The 21411-nt window shown below is 39.0% G+C and overlaps 2 protein-coding genes across 2 annotated transcripts in view; both read left to right on the forward strand.

Annotated features, from left to right (window-relative positions):
* Positions 1-383: 383 nt before the first annotated feature.
* On the forward strand, positions 384-3069 carry LOC135263005 (novel acetylcholine receptor chaperone-like). Its single transcript, XM_064350529.1, has 2 exons — positions 384-663; positions 2302-3069. Exons 1-2 carry the CDS (start codon positions 544-546, stop codon positions 2662-2664), a joined length of 483 nt encoding a protein of 160 aa, XP_064206599.1. The 5' UTR covers positions 384-543; the 3' UTR covers positions 2665-3069.
* A 12282-nt stretch (positions 3070-15351) lies between these two features.
* Positions 15352-21411, forward strand: part of LOC135263006 (dystrophin-related protein 2-like) — a 72772-nt gene continuing 66712 nt past the window's right edge. The window contains exon 1 of the mRNA XM_064350531.1: positions 15352-15611. The gene's annotated coding sequence lies outside the window, so the exon portion shown is untranslated. The remainder of the gene's footprint in view (positions 15612-21411) is intronic.

The raw sequence follows: 21411 nt of genomic DNA on the forward strand, positions 1-21411 counted from the left end.
TTTGTGTAAAACATGGTAAAAAAAAAAAAAAGAGTTTGTGAAGGTGCTATTTTTGTTAAAAATCCTTTGTGAAGGAAATACAGATGTATGGTGTAGTCATCCACAGAGGAAAGAGTTTCACTGTGTAGTCCTGCGTAATGTTTTTTTGTCTGAGGCGTTTGACACTTGGCATGTCTGTCAGCCACTCCCAACACAAGTTGTATCTCATTTTAAGATTTGATTTAAATAGCATCATTACCAACCAACAGCTAAGATCAAATATAAAAGTATACTAAGGCAAATGGTTTAATTCAATATATCATCTTTTTAATTAATTTAATTGGAGTCTTAATGGCGAAGTGTACAGTTTCTAGTTTATATTTTGTTTCATCATGAGTAAAAATCTAAAAATGCAAAGGAGGGAGATGTTAAATTCATGAAGGCTTGCATGTGCACCCAGTGGCGGACACTACGTCAGAGTCTCTACCAATCCGGCTCCGTTTCTCAGTCGCGTGTGAGTATTCGGCCGGGCAGCAGAAGCTAGGCTACTCGAGACCGCAGAAGATGGCATCACCAAGGACAATAACAATTGTCGCTCTTTCCTTCGCTCTTGGTCTGTTTTTCGTCTTCATGGGTACTATTAAGCTCACACCAAGACTAAGCAAAGATGCATACAGCGAAATGGTAAGAGCATGATTATGCACACGTGTGTAGCATCCCTTTGTGTGAAAATGAACCATTGTTTCAAGGATGCGCATGCCTTTTGCATAGGGTCGGTTGCTACAGATTTGCCTATACGTATCCATAAATACGAACATGACACAATTGTGTGTTTCAGCAAGGCGTTAATTCTGTAAAGTATAAGGATAGATTTTTTTTCTGTTAATTTGTAGACTACATTTGGGTCCCTCGACAACCGCAGACACAGGAATGGGTAACAGTCGTAACCTTAAATTTACATCTAAATGATCGAAATGAACTAAATGCGTGAATCTGATTTTGTGAAGCGTATTGAAACATACTGTAAAATGGAAACAGTTTATAATGGAGCAATCTCATTTAGCCCATTGGTTTTTATTTTAAGACACCCCAGATCAAAATGTAAATTCATTCATCAGACAAAAGTGCGAATGAAGGTTAGGCTTTACGTAATATCCGAAGTCCTAAAAAGAGTTATATCCTGCTTTAGCAATGGCGGCTGTTTCCAGCAATTTCCATTTGCACCTGCCGGTGCTGATGCTCATCCCCTTCATGAGAGCGCAACGGCTCAGCGTCCAGGGCATAGACATGATCAGGTTGTAAATTAGTGCTACATTATGTAATTCATTGGCTTGATTAATAGTTTTGATAGCAGTTTATTCTTTGGTAAATTGTTCCGGCGAACCAGTATCTAAAAATGTAGGATTTCAAATAACAGATAAAAGTTCATGAACAAAGCTGTTTGTTTGAGTTCAACTGGGGAAATCCAAGATATGATTTCTGGTATTAAGCGGGACATAACTAAATGTCACAGCATTAATATGAAAATATGCATACAAAATAATAGTCCAGTGTTTGACATTACTGCGAATGGTTGTGACTGTAAATTGATGTAAAAAAATATGCAGATATAAATATTTCGAAGAGACATATGGGTTCATATTGTGAGCTGCAATGCAACTTACTATTTCAAAATGTTAAGCTTTTTAATGAATACTGAAAGGTAATAAGATGGATGCAAGTGCTTTGTCAAAACAGGGTCTATTAAGTGTGGCCTGGAAAATGCCTTGCTATAAATAGAGGCATCTGACAAATCCACGAATGTAGCCATATGTGGAGTTCCTCCATGGGACCAGATGTACCTCATGATTGTGAAGTGGTTTGAAACAGACAGTTTTAGTGAAATTAACAAATTTCATTGTAGTGAGTCCAGGATGAATACCAGATGCCTCTGTCTCCTTTGTTTAAACTGGGTTATTATCACATTCAGACAAATTTATGATGTGGTCAGGGATATTTAAATGCATTTAAACCAACAATTGCACTAATGTAAATCCAGCCACATGACTATAGGTCTTCTGGCATACTATCTTATGGAGAAGGGCTTGAGTTTGGCGCTAAATTTTTTGTTGATTATTACTGCACATGAGCATCAATTTTAATAGGTAGATTGAATGATTATGCAAGGATCTACAAAAGACAAGATCCCTGTGGGTTCTTCTTTATTGTTTAAATATGCAGTGCAACAAATATCCTAGGTAAGCATTCTTGGTACATTTGAATTTCCTGACATCTGTTTCAGTCTGTACTTCCCTTGCAAATGCCATTTCAACTGCTTTGCAGAAACGAGCGTACAAGAGCTATGCCAAGGCTCTGCCGGGCCTGAAGAAGATGGGCATCACCTCGGTGCTTCTGCGCAAGATCATTGGCACGCTGGAGCTTGGCTGCGGCGTGGTGCTGACTCTGGTGCCTGGGCGGCCCAAGGACGTGGCCAACTTCCTTCTGCTGCTGGTCATGCTGGCAGTCCTCTTCTTCCACCAGCTGGTGGGCGACCCCCTGAAGCGCTACGCCCACGCCCTGGTCTTCGGGATCCTGCTGACCTGCCGACTCCTCATCGCCCGGCAGAACGAGGAGAGGCCCGAGAGGGAGGAGAGCAGACAGCAGCATGTCAACGCTCAGGAAAAGAACAAAGTCAAAGTGTCCTAGTGCGTCACACTCTGCTCCACCCCTCCCCGTCCCCTGGCCCCATCCCCACCTTTCCATGCTGTGCAGAACCATGCCAAGAGGATGTATGGACGTCCCATTGGATTATAGAATTACTGATGAAACAAAACAGTTGTCACACAAAAACGATAGCTGCAGCCCTCCTGACTGGCGGTCTGATTGTTTTCCACCTGCTCTCTTCTGACAGGCAGCCCACTGCCCCCCCATACCCCCTGTGACCCATGCTGTCTATACCTTTGCCATAAAAATCTCTCACTTCTGCCTACTGTTATGAGTTAGTACCTAATGGAAACCTAATGTTATGCAATGAGACTCCTCCATTTCTTTGTTTTGTTCATAATGTAAGCATTTTATTGTGCCATCCTATAATAAATAATGGTATTGTAAGATGGTATCATATCATACATGAGTGAGAATGCTACTAATATGTTGTCATCAGGATGTGGTTTTCATTAAGTCATTTGAGTACCGAGAGTTGTGCAATCTATATTAAACACAATATATAATATCCCTTAAGTAGAATCCAGAATGGCACTGTATAGTAATACAGTAAAAGCAAACATTGAAAAATATTGATAATTTAAGAATTGATTATATTATTCTTTTTGCAGTGCACATGGACAGTATGTAGAATACAACATTGTATTTATTCAATTTAAATTCCTTTAGTTTAGGTGACTACTGTCCTTTCATATTTTGTTCTACTGATATCTGTGCATGGAAAATAATTGCTCCTCCACATGAAATTGCTAACTCCCTCATTGTGCAAATGCAGCCATTTTTCCTGTTATCAAATGGATTTGGTATATTTGCAAATACTGGCAAAGTAGTCTTTGCCCCCTCTGTTAATGAATCATCAAATTAGATTTCGTCAACACCATTTCACTTTGTTTGAATATAAAATAATGTTGCCAACAGAAATAAGGGAAAAAAGGAAACAAAGACCTAAATCCAAATCAAATGGCGACCAAAATAATAAGGAATTGGTGTGCTCCAGAAAGTAGCATCTACGAGTTTCAGAAGGTAACTCATAGTTTGATAAAATAAGCTGATGGAATCCAAAACGTGTTTCGGTCTAAGTGTTATACTTTTATCTGGAGTGCCAATGGATTTGGGTTATTTTTAACCTAAACCTATTATGGATTCACATATAGAATTGCTATGACTTGAAAATCGGTGAGTTCCATGGATGTCGATAGATATATTATACTACTACACCATAACATGAAAGGGATATGTACAGTAAGGGTACATTTTGTACTATGTTGTCAAAAGATTTAGAGGTAACTCAGGTTAAATGTGGTATAAAGATAGTATGATGGTATGTAAGGCATTAATTATTTGTCACACATCCCCCCTTGTCCTTGCCAGTGTAGATAAATAAACGAATGCCAATAATGCTGATTACTGAACCTGATGTGTGCCAATCAGATGTGTGCGTGTAAAATTAAATGAGAAGAATAAAGAATGAAGTTTGGGGAAAATTAAGTGTTTTTTTTCTCTACACATTACATTGCATTAATACACATATGAAGTTGATTTTATGATTGAAATCCATCATGCTAGTAGTGGAAACACAGATATTTCAGAAGAGGCTTCCAAACGTATTTCAGAGACACCATAATCAATGCATCAATGAATTCCAGGAGTGGACCAGAATTTATTTTTATTTTCTTATATATCTTTTTTCTCATGGCTTCATCTTGCATCACACGTTGATAATACACTGTTCACACACAAACTGAAGCAAAAACTACTGGATTTGATATCAAACAGTACAACAAACTGTTGCAATCCATGATTGTGTCTGAGATTTTGGCTCATCATTCAACTTTAAATAGTATGATGCATGAGTCAGTATGTTCATCCATTGATGGTTAGGAGAAGAACAGCTGACTGGTTTGGAGTTCTATCAGCATTGAAGTGGCAGAATAAGCCACAGGAAGCCATTATTAAACCAAGAGATTCAGTGTACAGGTAAAACAGGAGGGGGCTCAGGGTGGATCCCTGGGGTATCCCTGGGGCTCCCATAGTATGGCTGTGGGACTTTGGGAGAGTCATGCCTGGTCACCTGAAAGAAGTGAACAGAAAGGTATGACATGAACCATTTATGCGCATTTGCCTGCAATACCAATTTCTGTCAGGGTAACTGCAATGACCAGATGGCCAGCTGATACATCTTCCATATAGGCTGCGAAAGGAAGGCCTCATTCGTTAACTTATACAATGCTGAAAATGGGGGTACTCAACACAAAAATAGCTGTTTCTATGAAATGGTAACATACGCATGTAAATACCATTAAATAAATGCCGATTGTCAGTACTTCAGTCTCAGCGGAATTTTTTAAATCTCAAATCCAAATGCCTTAAGTATATAGCAAAAATAACAAATTTCACTATGTCATTACTATAATTTTGGAGCGCACTGTATGTGTGTATGCGTGTGTCTGTGTGTGTGTGTGTGTGTGTCTGTGTGTGTGTGTGTGAATTCTATTTGATTTGATTGTATTTAGTGTGGTAGTTTTAAATTTCCATGAAATGGCTTCTCTTTCCACTGGAGAAAAAATTATTTAATGTTCATTCCTGAAGTGAACTAAGGTTTTCTATGTAGAGGAAAGAGAAGAAATTTCATGGAATGGTTCTACTATCACATTAAATACAATTAAATCAGAATGGAATTTGCTTCTCAGGAGAACTAAGCTGGTGTGCATATTGATCATGAAGTGCAATCACAAATCACTTTGAAATAGTTGTGAATGAATGCCAAGTTCCATGCTCCTGGCATATGTAACTCTGACTTGCAGTTGTACAAACATCACCAGCATTGCAATGCATGGAATGGGGAATGGATTTAACTTTCGTGATACAAAGGCTTGGAACTTGGCATTGTGACAGCAGATGTAAAGGGATTGGGTGCAACTGAGTTCAGATAAAGGATCAATGATAAGCAACTGCACAATTTGTGCTGTAGGTCATTTCCCAGAAAGTTTTAATTCAATTTTAGAGATCCTGTTCATCCACGTGTGTGTGTACAAGCAAGATTTTTACATTTATTTAAAAAACTATTTTAAAAGACATATATATATATATATATATATATAGGAATGAAATAATCTATATATTTTGGTCAAACACAATGATTCTTGTCTTGACACACTCAAATTTTGATTTGAACTTGCTGTGCTCTGTCAGGCTATCTGCTGAAGACTGGGTTGAGGGTTTGGCTGGTTCACTGCTGGGATGACGTTTTTTTGGCTGCATGCTGACACTGAGGGGTTGGTCTTTTTTTCCCGGGGCCCATTTCCAGGAAAGGCCTGTTGGTCTGGGGTTTTTTTCCCCACCAAAACCTTTACCTCAGACTTACTTTGAAGTAATAGAGTGAAATAAGTTTTACCTTGTTGCAAAGCCTAATAGGCAATGTTTAAGTGATGTAAGTCTCATCACAAAGACAATGGAATTTGAATGGATGAACTGCTGCAGAGCTAGTAGAAGGGATATGAATCCTTTTTTCTTCGAGTTATCACAGTTGTTTTAGCGGAATGATTTTACTATGTCCACTAGATGGAGACATTTCATAATTTTAACCTAAAGTGGTCTTCAAGTTATTATATTTTTTTTAAGTATTTCAGGATATTGTGAATACTTTCAGGATGTAAAATGTCTGATACCAGTGTTTTGGCCTCGTTGCAGTCATAGCTCATATAGCTGAATAACTAACAGTTGAAAACATCATTTCCCCCTGAGTTTTATAGATTAAAAACGGCACTGTTAATTTTAAGTTGGTTTTGGGCAATATAATTCATGCCACATATATTTTGTGCACTACATGTGAAGCCAGGTGGAACAAGATTTGCTTCTGAGAGCAGTTTTTTTATGACTGCATGGTGGGTTGGTTGACCCCGGTATAATATCTGTCAGTTAAGTTAATCAAGCATGGAAATTGGATGATGCAACAAAAGTTAACTGCTGAACAGTCTTCATTCCTTTATTCACACCTATCCATCACAACACCAGTCACTATATAATGGATATAAACAGTAGAGGGCAAAAGTATTAGGCCACCTAAGGTTTAAAAAAAAAAAACTTTAGGTAGAGAAGATTTCACTTAATATATGCACATATATTGAATAACTAAGCACAAACATTTTTTTTCCATTTCTACCTACAATAACACAAAAAGATTTTAACACTTTTAAATGCTGTATTGTGTGACCAGACTGATCGAAAATTTCACCACAAAAAAATGGAATGCAAATAACCCCACTCCAAATATAGGCCGGTCGTGACTTAAGAGGTTAATGGCTTAAGGGCTGAGAGTCTGTGGCTGTGGTAGTTATTTCTGTGGGAAACTCTGAAAAGTGCTACATAGGTATGGGACATGCCTCGCCAAGACGTAACTTGGTGGATGGCATACTTGCCACTCCTGTATATATACACAAACGCAGAGCTAATACAATATATATATATATATATATATATAGTTGCAAGGAAAAGTTTGTGAACCCTTTGGAATTACCTGCATTTTGGCACTAACTACTCATTAAATTGGGTCTGATCTTCAGACCGAATTTAATGAGTTGGGTCTCAAGTCAGCGTTTCCCAACCGGTGTGCCACGGCACTGTGGTGTGCCGTCAGGCGAGGTCAGGTGTGCCGAGTGCAAAATCCTTTAAAAAAAATTTAATGTTCAAATGAATTAAAAAAAACTTAAATGAACAAATCTCATTCACAAAAGCCAAAATAAATGTAATTAAAATGCAGATTGCTTCATTAAAACCCCAAAGGAACATTTAGGCCTACTGTTGTAACATGTGGAGGGGGGCTGCAGGGTGTTTATTTTTTATGCTTTTGGGAGTGGTGTGCCATGAGATTCTGTAAATTTGGAAAGTGTGCCGTGGAAGGAAAAATCTTGGTAAACGCTGATGTAAGTCACAATAATAGACAACCACATTCTGCTTAAACTAATACTGTAACACACAATCAATTGCACTTTTCTTTATTGTCTTTATTGAACATATTATCAAAACATTCACAATTCAGGCTCAAAAAAGTATGTGAGCCCTTGCATATAGTAACTGATAGGACCTCTTTAGCAGCAATAACCTCCACCAAATGTTTTCTATAAGTGTCACTCATACTTGTACAATGGTTAGGAGGAATTTTATTCCTCTTAACAAAACTGCTTCAGTTCATTGATGTTTTTCAGATTTCTTGCATGAACCGCCCTCTTCAGGTCATGCCCCAACATTTCAATTGGGTTAAGGTCTGAGCTCTGACTTGGCCATTCCAAAATGTGAATTTTCTTCTGTTTAAACCATTGTTGCTTGACAGCTGGGACGAGATCTTGGTGTTGGTGAGCAGTGCATTGTGCATTTCTCCAAAAATGTTTATCTTTTGTCTCATCCATCCGTAGAACATTGTCCCAGAAGCAACGTGGTCTTTTTAGATATGCAGCAATGTTTTCTTGGAGAGCAGCGGTTTCCTCCATGGTGTCCTCATAAACAAATGTTTCTTGAGAAGAGCAGGCTCTGTCAATAACCAACCTTTGTGTGCCTTTTTTATAGGGCAGGGCATCTCCATCTCACACCTCCAATCTCACCTCATTGATTGGAACACTGGACTCCAATTAGCTTTTGGAGAAGTCATTAGGTTCACATACGTTTTCCAACCTAGACTGTGAAGGTTTTAATGATGCGTTCAATATTGACAAGAAGAAGTACAATTATTTATTTTAAGCAGATTGTATTTGTCTATTATCAGTCCACATTAAATGTATAATATATATTCATATTAATATATTTATATACATATACAGACGGACGGATGACAAATTCAAGGAAAAACCAACATAAAGTGTCTTAGTATGGTGTTGGGCCACCATGAGCCACCAGAACTCTTAGATCCTACAAGTATCAAACCATTCAGTGACCCCTCGTGCCCCGTGGATGGGGGCATGGTCATCCTGGAAGAGACCACTCCCATCAGGATAGAAATGTTTCATCACAGGATGACGGTGATCACTCAGAAGAACTTTATATAGAGGGTCTGCATTGACGTCACTTTCCCACTGGAATACGCCCCCTCAGTCGGGACTGAGTGGCAAAACATTTAGTAGAGGAAACTGCAAAACCGGGAGTAAATGATTATCTGCTTAAATTAAAGGCAGTTGGACACGACATTGATCCTTACAACTTACCAAAGAACCAGTGGTCCATGGACATTCAACAAGAAATCGGAGCTATCTTTTTACAGACTGCCGAAAGCTAAAGAAAAGAGAAGCAAATTCATCGCTGCTATTCGCAGAAACAACTCGAATCCAGGCACCGAGTTGTCAGGTATGTTGGATTTTTGGGTAAAACAATACCTTAATAATTTGTATGCTTGGCTAGCTAATACTATCTAACCATCCCCCATTTGTTTGTAGAACACAAGGCTCATCATCATGGATGTTTTTTAACATCCAACATACCTGACACAAAATGACAACCGCAAATCCACGTTTCGGTGCCTGGATTCCAGTTGTTTCTGGGAATTGCAGCAATCCATTTGCTTCTCTTTTCTTTAGCTTTCGGCAGTCTGTAAAAAAGATAGCTCCGATTTCTTGTTGAATCTATTTGTACAGTCAATCGCACAACAGCTCTTTCCCATTTTAGATGTGTTTTTTGTTTTCACAGCATTCAAGTTGAACGCTAACACTGCCACTCATAGTCTTCTGCCACTCAGTGAATGTAACCTCAGTGACTTCCACTTATTGTGACATCATGTGCATACCCTCTATTGATTTGCAGTGACCCTTCCCTCTAAGCGGACAAGTGGACCCAAACCATGGCAAGAAAACACCCCCCACAGCATAATGAAGCTACTGTACCCCCTCACTGTAGGGGTCATGCATTCAGGCCTGTACCGTTCTCTTGGTGTACAGCACACATGCACTCGCCCACCTGTTGAGGATACGGTGAAGGATGACACAGCTGCCCATATCACTTTTTTCCACATCTATGTTAACCAGTGCCTATGGTTTTTACACCACTGAACTGTACACTTGTCTTTGTAATGAGGGGTTTATGCACTGCAACCCTACTATAATATCTGTCTCTATGTAGTTGTCGAAGGACTGTTCTTGCTGACACGGTCTGATCATGTCCTGCAGTGACTATCTCAGTCACCTGAGGAAGAATTGCTCTTCTGTTTTTCCTTACATATCGCACTAACAACCACTTTCAACCACAATTCCTGACCCTGACCAATTCACTTTCAATCATGTGTTGAGTCCTGCAGGAAAATTGGTATATTCCACTGCCACCTCATGCTCAGCACAGCAGACTGAATCCAGACACAGAGAATTCCTCAGGTAAGCTGTGCTTTTGTATTAGGCTTTAGTTTAGGCTTTCAGATAAATGGATAGACTTATTTGTTTTGTATGCTAACCCAAATTGTATTTGTTACTAATATTTATTTAAAATGATAAAGTTGGCCTATTTGTCTCCTCTCTGTTGTGTACTGCCACAGGGTTTCTGTACTGCAAGGGGTGTAGCTAGGGGTATAACAGGGAAAGCTTTCCTGGGCACTGGTGGGTCCTGGGAGCCCCTAGAGGTGGGGTGCATACGGTATGTATGCATGTGTGTGTGCACAGGCAGAGGTTTCTCCTATTTTTGTTTCTCCTATTTACACAAATAATTTCTAGATTCATCCCCACTTGCAAGGACAGCAGCTCTCTGGGCACAGTGGAGGCCACACATCTCCTGAAGTCTTGATACAGCTACAGTAGTTTCTCCACGTGAGTGTCTGTATGCACCATAGCATATCAGAGCTCTCCTGCAATCACACGCTGCGGATCTTCACTTCAATTAAGTGCCTGGATGAAGGAGTATGCCCTTTCTTACTATTAATAAGTGATGCAGCGGTGTCAAGATTCATATTATATTCATGTATAGCACATCTGGGAGAGGTTCGCTAGCACAGAGGTTTTTCAGTACAAGTTCCTGACCTTGTTGGGTGGTGTACTTCTCCACCGCAGGTTCTCGGCTCGTTGAGTGATGATCCCATCCTGCTCGGCTTGCACGAGTCCCATCTGTCAGCCCCGCCCCTCTGTGACCCGGGGCTCAGTGGCTCTTCAGCACTCCCGTTGTCCAATGGCAGGAAAGACACTCTGGCTTGCTGCGTCTACCGCAAAATGTGCTTTTCATATTTTATTTTCTCATCTCTGCAGGTGTCAAACCTCTCTTTTTTAACCCTAGGTGACCGACCCTCTCTTTCTTGTTCTTGCTGTGTCCATCTCTCTCTGAGTTTGCCTCTTCATCGCTGTCTTCTCTCAGAATAAGGTCACTGAGGGCATGAACAGCATGCTGGTGATGTGCCTGATCTGACACTCAGCACATGGTTTTCAGGGTCACCTCAGCATCAGTCTCAGTGCCAGGTTCTCACTCTAAGTTGTTGCTAACACTATTCTTTGCAAATTGGTAAATGGACTGCATTTATATAGTGCTTTTATCCAAAGCACTTTACAATTGATGCCTTTCATTCACCCATTCACACACACTCACACACCTACTCAAACAGTGAAAGGCTGCCATGCAAGGTACCAATCAGCTCGTTGGGAGCAATTAGGGGTTAGGTGTCTTGCTCAGGAACACTTGGACATGCCCAGGGCGGGGGATTGAACAGGCAACCCTCCGACTACCGACTTACCTCTTGAGCTATGTCGCCCCTTTTGGGGTTCTGTAGACAAATTGGGGATCTACAGACCCAGAAAATACTTGCAATGTGACTGAAATATAATGGAAAGCCAAGATATGTCCTCCCTGTCATTGAACAACAGATGGAATCTAAGATACACACATACATATACAGTGAGTAGCGCTGAGCGGTACCTGACATTTTGGCATTGATTAGATGCACATTTGAAACAATTTGTCCCAAATATTATGGTGCTCTGAAATGGAGGGATACGTATAAAAAGTGCTGTAGTTTCTACACGGTGAAACCAAAATGTATGAAACAGACCCATTCATAAATGCTAAGAATAAAAGCGAAAGAATGCAGTTGAACCACATTTGAATTGTTTGATTACAAGTCAAGAATTCTGGAAAGTCAAATAAAAGAAAACATTCTTTAGTACAAGTGTAAGAGAGCTTTCAGTATGCTGTCTTTATTCTAGGATTTTTATTGCTTTTGGAGTCTGGTGTTGGTGTTCGTCAGCATAAGGATCAGAGTTTTGCCAATGAAAGTCTAGGAAGCCATATGAGACTGAGAAATATGAAAAAAAAACAGTCATAGGCCAAACTTAAGGCTATCAAAAAATTAACTGTTGGAACATCATTAAGAAGAAATGCCTGGACACTATACTATACTATGCTCATACTGCTGAATAAAATATGTTTTTGTCTTGTACTTCCCTTAACAGCACTTCAACACTCTGATGAGTGTTTTTATCTTTTGTATTTTCAAGGCTATCTCTTTAAATGGCCTGCAAATGACTCCCAAACTCCTGGCTTATATAGTATTTTAGGGGTGTCAATTTATGCTAATCAAAGCTCTGATTTTGGTATTTATTAACAAACGCATATTGATATGAAAAACACTGTGTCTACACGTGTTTGGAATTGTTAGTTTACGATTATGCTTATATTTACACATGGCTTTACAAAAATATTGATAAATGAGGCCACTTGTTTCCAAGGCCTAAATAAGATGCTAACTTACAGAAAAAAACAAAGACTTCCAGATGTGTTTTTATTTTTAACCTTTATTTACCCAGGATAGGTTCGCTGAGCATGGATGCTCTTTTGCAGGAACGCCCTGCTTCACACTCATACACATTCACACCTGGGAGCTGCCCAGTACAACCACAATCCTCTATTGTTGGCCACTGAGTAGCTTTCTGTGCTATACCTATTCTTGACTAATTTTGACTTGATTTATTTAAATGTTCACTTTGTAGTCCAACGAATAAGTGGCTCTACACTTGTTATGTCTCTAAAGAACGTGGCTTTATTTGCATTAACTTAATTCTTATTTTATGGATTTTTAAAATAAAGAAATAGTTTCTCTTCTATCTCTTGGGTGAGTCCATTTTTATGTGCATTGTTACATGGTGTGTGTTTGACATCATTGTGCAGCTGGGGCATGTTGTACTGTAACTTCCAGAAGGAGCTCAAGGCTAAAAGCAATACAATTAAGAAAATAATATTTAAGGAATGTCAGATATAAATATGATGTTAATGTGTCCTATCATCCAGTACCCATGAATACACAATTATATTTCATAATTCAGTGCAGGTACATGAGGCTTCAATGTTTCATCCCATAAATAATGTACAGTAAATCCTGCCCTGGTCCACAACATCTGGTGTTATTCTATTGAGATTTAGAAGGGAAAAAATAGCTGTTTTCTGAGTGCTGGCAAGAGGGACAACCTGGACCTCGATTTTACCAGTGGGTGGAGTTTTTAAAAATATATATTGATAGTCCAGTGTTCTGTTTGTCATTTCTGCTATTAAGATATTAATATTATTTCAGGCATATGTTAGAGTGTTATTGTGTGTGACAACTGTGATAAACTTAATCTGACTGCTATGTGATGTTCTTAACTCCCCGGGCCACCAGGGCCACTGGGAGTTTGTCTGAGCAACTTGAACCTTTGAACGTCAACTCCTGACTGGCACTTGCTAGGCTAATAGGTAAAGTTGATGTCACTAGAAAGAAGTGAACAGAGATCATTGTAGGCATTGGCGACATAGGTGATCACCTAGGGCCCCATCTGTATGAAGGAAGGCACCCCCCTCCGCCCTTCCACAACTGCCACCCCCAAGCAACCTCCCCTCCCACCCTGCAATGTCAAAGTGACTTAAAAGGGGACCTCCACCAGTCCAGAGCCATACATATATAGTATATGTGCTGTCTATTTATCTTACTGCTACTTACAGTGAGTTGAATTTTGATATTTCATATCTGACTGTCATGTAAATGCAGTGGTGACCTTTTTGTATCCGGACTATTCTGTTTGTACTGCTCTGTACATTTATAGGATTTGGGCTGCCACCTCTCTCCATGCCACTGTTGTTTTTGGCTCGTTTTGTGGCGGTATAATCCGAGGTGTACTGTGAAATGTAGTGCAACAAATTATTTTTAAAGTGCGCTATATAATTAAAATTTCATTTGATTTCTTCAATGTTTTGAAAACCCAACAAATAAATGTTTTAATAATTTTGAACATTCATCTGACCATACACCCCAAAAACAAACTCACTTTTTTGCTCAGTTGAACTGAATAATAATATATTGGCTTTATTTACAATAACTTTATTCTTATTTTATGGATTTTTAAAATGAAGAAATAGTTTCTCTTCTATCTCTTGGGTGAGTCAATTTTTATGTGCACTGTTACATGGTGTGTGTTTGACATCATTGTGCAGCTGGGGCATGTTGTACTGTAACTTCCAGAAGGAGCTCAAGGCTAAATGCAATATGATTAAGAAAATAATATTTAAGGAATGTCAGATATAAATATGATGTTAATGTGTCCTATGAACCTTTGAACATTCATCTGACCATATACTCCAAAAACAAACTCACTTTTTTGCTCAGTTGAATTCAATAATAATATATTACATTTATTTTATATTAATTTATGGCCATAATCACTTTAAGAAGATGAATTGTCTGGTGGGAAATCAATGACAGAAAGTCATGTTTAAGAAATGCTATTATGGTCTGAGAGTAAATTGATTCTTAAAAATAGATTAGGCCTATGAAATGCTGATTATTCCTACCTTTCCTAAAGCAATATCTGTTTGGATTTTATGCACAGTCTGGGTACAGATTTTAAAAAATCTGAATAAAGCTTTTAAATCCTGTATAATATTTAATTGTTTATTTTAAATATATATATTTTTGTGACGCCATATTACCATTCCACTGAACTTGCAATTTTTCAAAATGTAAAATACTCCAGCAAGCGATTTACTTTTAAAAATTCAGGAAAACATTTCTAAGCTGCCCATGATTTTTTTAAAGGAAGAATGGCTGTTAGCCCAGTTCTCCTATGTCTAAAACAATAAAATCCCTCACATTTATTGCCTGCAAGCGAACCATTTCGCTTGCAGACAGTATGTCAGCTTTCAAATATTAAGGACATTCTAATGTCATCTTTTTATGTCCAACATGACACACATGTTACTTTGTGTAAACTGTGTGCTTTGTTCTGCAGAGACAGTCAATAGTCTAGCTACTTAGTGCACAAGTAGCCATAAAATTAGAACGATTTAAATCATTTTGGTTTGGGTAGGTTGCCTTGCTAATTCTGATTCCCCACCCAAGTGAAGGAGGACTTTTATTAAAGCAAATAGTTTGAGACTCAAGCTTCAATCCACAACAGAATGAAAACGTTGCTTTCTATTTGAAAAGCTTTTAAATGCGCTTACATTCATTCTTTGAATTCGTAAACTGGGCACCTAGGCTACCTGAACTATGAATCCACGGTCGCTAACATCGAAGATATAGCCTGGACTTGCCTTCTCAGATATAAACAAGGGAGGTTTATTATTTTTTGAGAATAGCCAATTAATTATCTTAATTGAAAAATCATATCAATATACGAATTACGTGCTGATAGTGGATGTATAAGATAATTCTACAACTATAGACAGGACCATTTAACAAGTGTAGCCTGTAGAATTGATAGAAAAGGCAACGTGAGCTCCCTTAAGCAGTTCTCTGATGTCAGCATCATTACCGGCAGGCTGCTTTCCTTCACAGTGCTACTCTGACCGAAGTATCGTCGTTTGAAATGTGCATTTTTCTCTGAACAGTCTTCTTCTCGCTTGTAACTGGTTTGGTTTTCACATACGAAGGGATTTTGCCAAGGTGGAGCATATTAATTTGATGGCAGCATAAGCTGCTGCCCTGCATTGTATCCCATAGGGACGAGAAGGTAAGACTCTTGTACTTAGCTAACAAGTATTATAACTACACTATAGCAGGGTATGCTGCTATTCGGTTTACATCAAACGATCTACTTAACGTATATGCTGGTAAAATGAAAGCATCACCGGAGTTATTTCTCAGAAAATCGATAAACGCTTCTGTGTGACTTATTTCGGTAGATCCTTGAAATTTTCCATTATAATTACAAATAGGCTACATCTGTTAAACAATACCCGGCGCCTTTCATTACACACACACCATCCCACCGCTGGGTGTCTTGGTTGTCCCAGCTAGGTTAGATTTGACAAAATACGCTCTGAAATCGGTTAAATGCAGGAACAGGTTATTTATGTGATATTTTGTTTGGTAGCCTATATAGCCTAGATGCTGTGCAGGCGTTCTTAGAAATTTAACTTGTCTTCCAAGATAATGTAGAAAATAATTAAATGCAACTTCCCCTTTGGGATTCTGGTACGAAGCAATCAGTTAAATCTTTGACATTGAATACGTATTGGATATTGTTATGCCATGTTGCAGCAGGTCGTGTAATAAAGGCAATGGATTTTTATATTTGGGTGAGCTTCGAGTTAAATTACGTTACTAGTTTGCGGCTTGTTGGTTCACCATGGGGCTTCGTAAAATGCAATTATACAAGTAAACTAGTTTAACCTTTCACAATACATAAAAAAAAAAAAAAATGAGATTGGTTCCCACATCTTTTTAAGAAAAATATCGGAAGATTCTATTCTATTTTTCGTACCTTTAAAACGGCGACTGACTTAAGTTGTGACTGGAGTTTGCTCAGCCAGTGCAGAGCGCTTTGATACTGTCTCAAGGTAGCCTACACAGACGCTTCGGGTAGAACCAAAGGTAGGTAGAGGGTATGTCACAACACTTTCTCCACCTGGTGTGTTTTGTTTGATTAGATGTGAGTGTGTCATTTCGACGTGTTCTCCGGTAGGTTTTTTTCTTTTTCAGTCGATCCTGTTGTACTTCCGTTACCTTTGCGAATGCCCCCTTTCGCCGGCATTTTTTTCTGGTGACCGGGGCTAGGCTACAGCAGGCTATGCTCCCAATCAATCAATGGAGACGTGTCAATGAGATTTGTTGCAGATTCATTAAATACTTGACATCATGATGCATGTTTCATCGTTTCACTCACCCCCACCCCCCGTCTTTGAAGATAATGTCCTTCGGGTTGAAGATCACTTATAAGATCACAATAGGTGGAAATCCAGTTCATACAACTTTATTGCCGACCAGCTTGCTGTCTTTATTTATTTATTTATTTATTTATTTCGAAGAACAATATTTAAATGTCACCACAAGTTCAATTGTTAGTTTGATCTTGAGGAATTAACGTGTTTTTGATTAAGTAATCTAAAAAAGCAAGAGAAATATGAACAATCTGAACTCTTTAAAAAGGATTTTTTTAATCCAAAGATAGACGCCAAATTTTAAACGGATATATCCTCCTCCTTCATTTGCCAATTGCACGTTTAAGGTCATGATGATTTATTTAGGTATGTCATGACTTTGCTCTAAAATCTATGCCTTTTTTAACTGTACAGAGGGCAGCAGTTGATGTTAAATTGTGTGAAGGCCTTTGTCAGTGATCTGGGTAATATAAACATAATTCCCATTTGTACGTCATGCTCTCTTTGTAAGGAAATGTCAGATTCAGTTTAAATGCACCGTCGATGAAAGGCAGGTCTGTTTGTTGTCTTCATGATGAGGCTAACAACCAAAAGGAGAGCTGCTAGCATCCTCCACCTTGTCTCAGGTTGTATTAATGTAGTGGCAGGTGAGAAGGTGAAATAAAAAAGAAAAATACAACCTTTCATCAGGTGGTGGCGCTGTTTATCATGGCATGTCTGAAAGCATTCTTCTTTTAGCAGAATAATTGTATACAATCTTCAAGCAGGGCAGTAAACATGATGGTTAGAAGAATACTATGATTGATGGGTGATTTCACATATTTGTCCCTTTCTGCTTAGCTTCATACAATACAGTCTGCTTGCGTTGCAGAGCAAGTCACCGTGTTTGGTTCTATGACTGTCACTTCCTGAAACAGATGCCTCGGTTGTGTGAAAAAAAGGTCTTATGTTATCTGCTCACTGGCATTATCCAAAAGATGTTTAAGTAGGAAGTGTAGAGATAATAGAGGGAGAAAATGCTGTAACAGGGTTCCCACCACTGCATACTGGGGTATATAGCCTACAGTTTGCAGGCTATAGTCTGTGCTATGTCATTAGCTGGCATTGGCTGGGGTTCTTCGGGTACCTCTGTACAAGCACTATCTAACAAACACCAGGTGACTGTCTGTTGTTGTCATAGTGAGAGAGCACCTCTCTTCAGAATAATGCTAACGTTGCTGTAGTGTGCTGTGTAGTTTGAGCTGTGGGGGAAAGCCATTGGCTCACAGGCAAGTGAATAACAGGGACACCGTGCGCTTCAACTGAGGTGCTCTCTAAATGGGTGCGGATGGCACGTGACATCGCTGATGTGAAACCACGGTGCAATCAGGGAATCCAAAAAAAGGGAGAAAAAGCAGAACACATGAAAATAAGTACAATTTTATTCCAAATGTGGAATTTCTAATTGCAGCTATAGGCACATCCCATTGCCGTAGCATTCCCCATTGATTTGCTTGGCAAACAAAGCCACCATTAAATGAATGATATTGAGTCTGGCTGAATATGTTTTCCAGGGCAGGGTTGCATAGAAAGGCTACAGCGTTCCTCCACTGGTTACTAGTGGGTTGGGGACACATCCCCAGACTCAGCCCACTGATGTCAATCCTTTTAGCTTCTTAACAGTCTGCAGTTATGTACTTGAAAGAATGATATATGTTACTACACACATATCTCTACTGGTATAGGGTATGTGAACTTGAGAGCTTTCTACATTTATTTATATGTTTACATAGATTCATATAAATATTACAATAATTTATTTCTGTCTTGCTTTTTAAAATTTTTTCTATGGATCAGGTAATGAGTTCTACATTTTGGGTGACATTTTTGATGCACCATGTCTTGTGCATCTATTATTTGCAGTCTGGCAACAGACGGCAAATTAATTGCTAGATATTTTCCATTTTTCTGGCAAGATGCATGAATTTAGTTTATTCGCCACGTTCCGCTTCTAGCTGTACCACTTGACTTTTTCATACTCCTCTGAACATTCAGCTTTGCATTTAGACCTTTAGCAAACAGCTGCCTTTGTTTAAAGAAAATGGGAAATAAAGTGCATTTTGAACAGGAGAGAGGTACGCGTTCTGATTAGTAACAGGATGATAATGGGCTTGTGGTGGCGCTTTGGGGCACAAAGCCAGTAAAAGATATGGCAGGACGGTGGTGCGTGTGTGTTTTTCAGGTTGCTTTGAACGGCCTTCATGTTATCTCCACTGTGAAGATGGGTGAGCTGAAACATGCTTTCAGAGGCTGGCTCTGTCCCTTGTCCCCTGTCATTACTTCAAAACAAAATTTCTTTAATTTGTATGCCCGATGATGACATGGTCTTTGCTGCTATCCTGACACTTGTTTCTTCACATGCTGTTGGCCTCCAGTTTCTCTGTAGTCATTCTCTCAGCCTCTGACATAGCTGTCAGGATGTGAGTATGAAGTCACGTGAAACAGTCTGAATGGAGTAAAGTGTGATGGTAACAAGTACAGTGGCAACAGTTTTGCTTGTGACCTGTAGAGGATTCTTTATTTATGATAAACTGAGGCAACTGGCGAGACCAAGACATAATTGAAAGCCATTAACCTTAGATTTATACATGCCTTAGACTCTTGAACTGATTTAATCAGAAGTATGTTTCACATGAGCAATGTCAGGGAGATGTCACAGTGGTAAGAAAACAACAATTCACTCTGTCACAAGTGTTCCCTGTTCACATGTTGACATGTTAGAGTTGAGTGATAATTCTTTAGTAATGTATCACAGGATCCATAATCACAGTAACCATAGTTGATAACATGGGAGTGGATGACATGTCACCTCCTCTTTGTCATCTTCAAGGCAAGGCCATTAAGTGATCCCTGTATTTATTCACCATGGCCCATTAGTCTGCAAAACAGATAATATCTATGCATGTACGATATTCTTTAAGACTGGAAAGGCATGACCAGGACCCAAGTTGAATCTTCTCAGTTCTCAGTTGCATAAGGACAAGATTGTTTGTGAAATGTGCTATATAAATACATTTTGAATTGATGATTTGAAGATGGCCACTGTTCCTTTTTAACATGCAAGAGTGTTAAAATGTTCTCTGTGCACACAGGGGGTCATGAGTTGTTCAGACAGTGATTGCTACAATTTCTACAATATTGCATTGATGGATCTAAGATGTTCCCCCCAGCCTTGTTGTTATACTTTGTAATATGCTTTGGGTAAGCTTCTGCTAAATGCGTGCTGTGGATAAAGTTTGTTTTCTCACAAATTTATATTATTCTGTTTTGAATTTCAAGTGATTTAATTGCATTCTGTTTGCTTGATGTTCATCTGTACTGGAAGTTATCTGTACAGATATAACGGAAAATAGAATCACTGTGCTGTGGTCATGCTTATGCATCATGTTACCAATAAACTGTAGTAGACATAGACTAGCACCGTAAAATACTGTAATTGTGGAAGACCTTCTTTTGGAAACAATTTGTTTCAGATCTTTTTTGGCCACACAGCCAGAAACAGATGACCAAAGCAAAAGCAAATGGATAAGTTCACGAGACAACAATTAGGTACCTTTAGATACGTGAGCAGTTCAGTTTTACAGTCGCATGAGTTTTGCATTCAGAATGTTTTTGCTTTCACACTGTAATGTTTAGGCATGCCAGTGTTGCAAACGTCCAAAGATAATGTTTTTAAACCCTTTTTAAACCCCCCAATTTCATCACTGTGAGGTGTTTCATGGCTTCACACAACAAAATCACAATTGTTTCGAACGAAACAGTCAAATGAACTAGTTTTAAAAGTGGCTCTGAGAACTTGTATTGATTGAGTCATTGAGCTCTTTAGCAAGGTAATTAAAATTTAATTGTACATTTTAATTATTTAAAAATCACTTTACAAGCTGGGCATATAAGCCATGCTCTGTAACTCATAAAACAAAAACATTGTCCCACGGCATGGCGTAGAGAGATGAGCTACTTTTTGCACCTGTGCACTATCCATCAGACCATACTCATCATGGATCATTTAACCTCATTTAACCTCACAGGCTAAAAGCTTCTGGGCTTCCGCCAGAGCATTTCAACTTTGGTGCAGCAGAGTGGTTGATTGTTTGCAATTATCCTTGTATCCTCTTAAAAGGCTCAAGAGGAGTAGAAAGGTTTAAGTTTTACTGCTGTGTGAGACATTGGCCACTGAGAGTGGAACATAATTAACTGTAAAAGGAAATTTCTAAAGTGGTGGGTCATGTGTTCTATCTGAAATTATAGGTAAAAGAATCTTTACAACCTGTTATTTGCTGAGTAGCAGCAAGGGCAGCCTGGAGTGTTTGACGGATTTCAGTTAGCAGTGAAGTGTGGGTGGCGTGCCCAGGCCAGGTCAACGTGACTCTCGCCCTGTGGAAACGATCGTTAGTCAAAACTTTGCATCCCGCACGCTCCGCCAGTCTCCTGTCACCATGATTTATCAAACAGCAAAGGTCACACTGCCTTGCAGTAATACATTCTGCCTCGTTTGGCACTTTAAGATCCACAGATTTCCCCATTGCAGGAACATTGTTATGTATTGTATCCCCGAGAAATGTCAGAGCAGAGAGAGAGAGCAGCTTTCATTTCAAAGCTAATGTCCTGTTA

Source organism: Anguilla rostrata, chromosome 9 (genome assembly GCF_018555375.3).
Source record: "Anguilla rostrata isolate EN2019 chromosome 9, ASM1855537v3, whole genome shotgun sequence".
Taxonomy (NCBI): domain Eukaryota; kingdom Metazoa; phylum Chordata; class Actinopteri; order Anguilliformes; family Anguillidae; genus Anguilla; species Anguilla rostrata.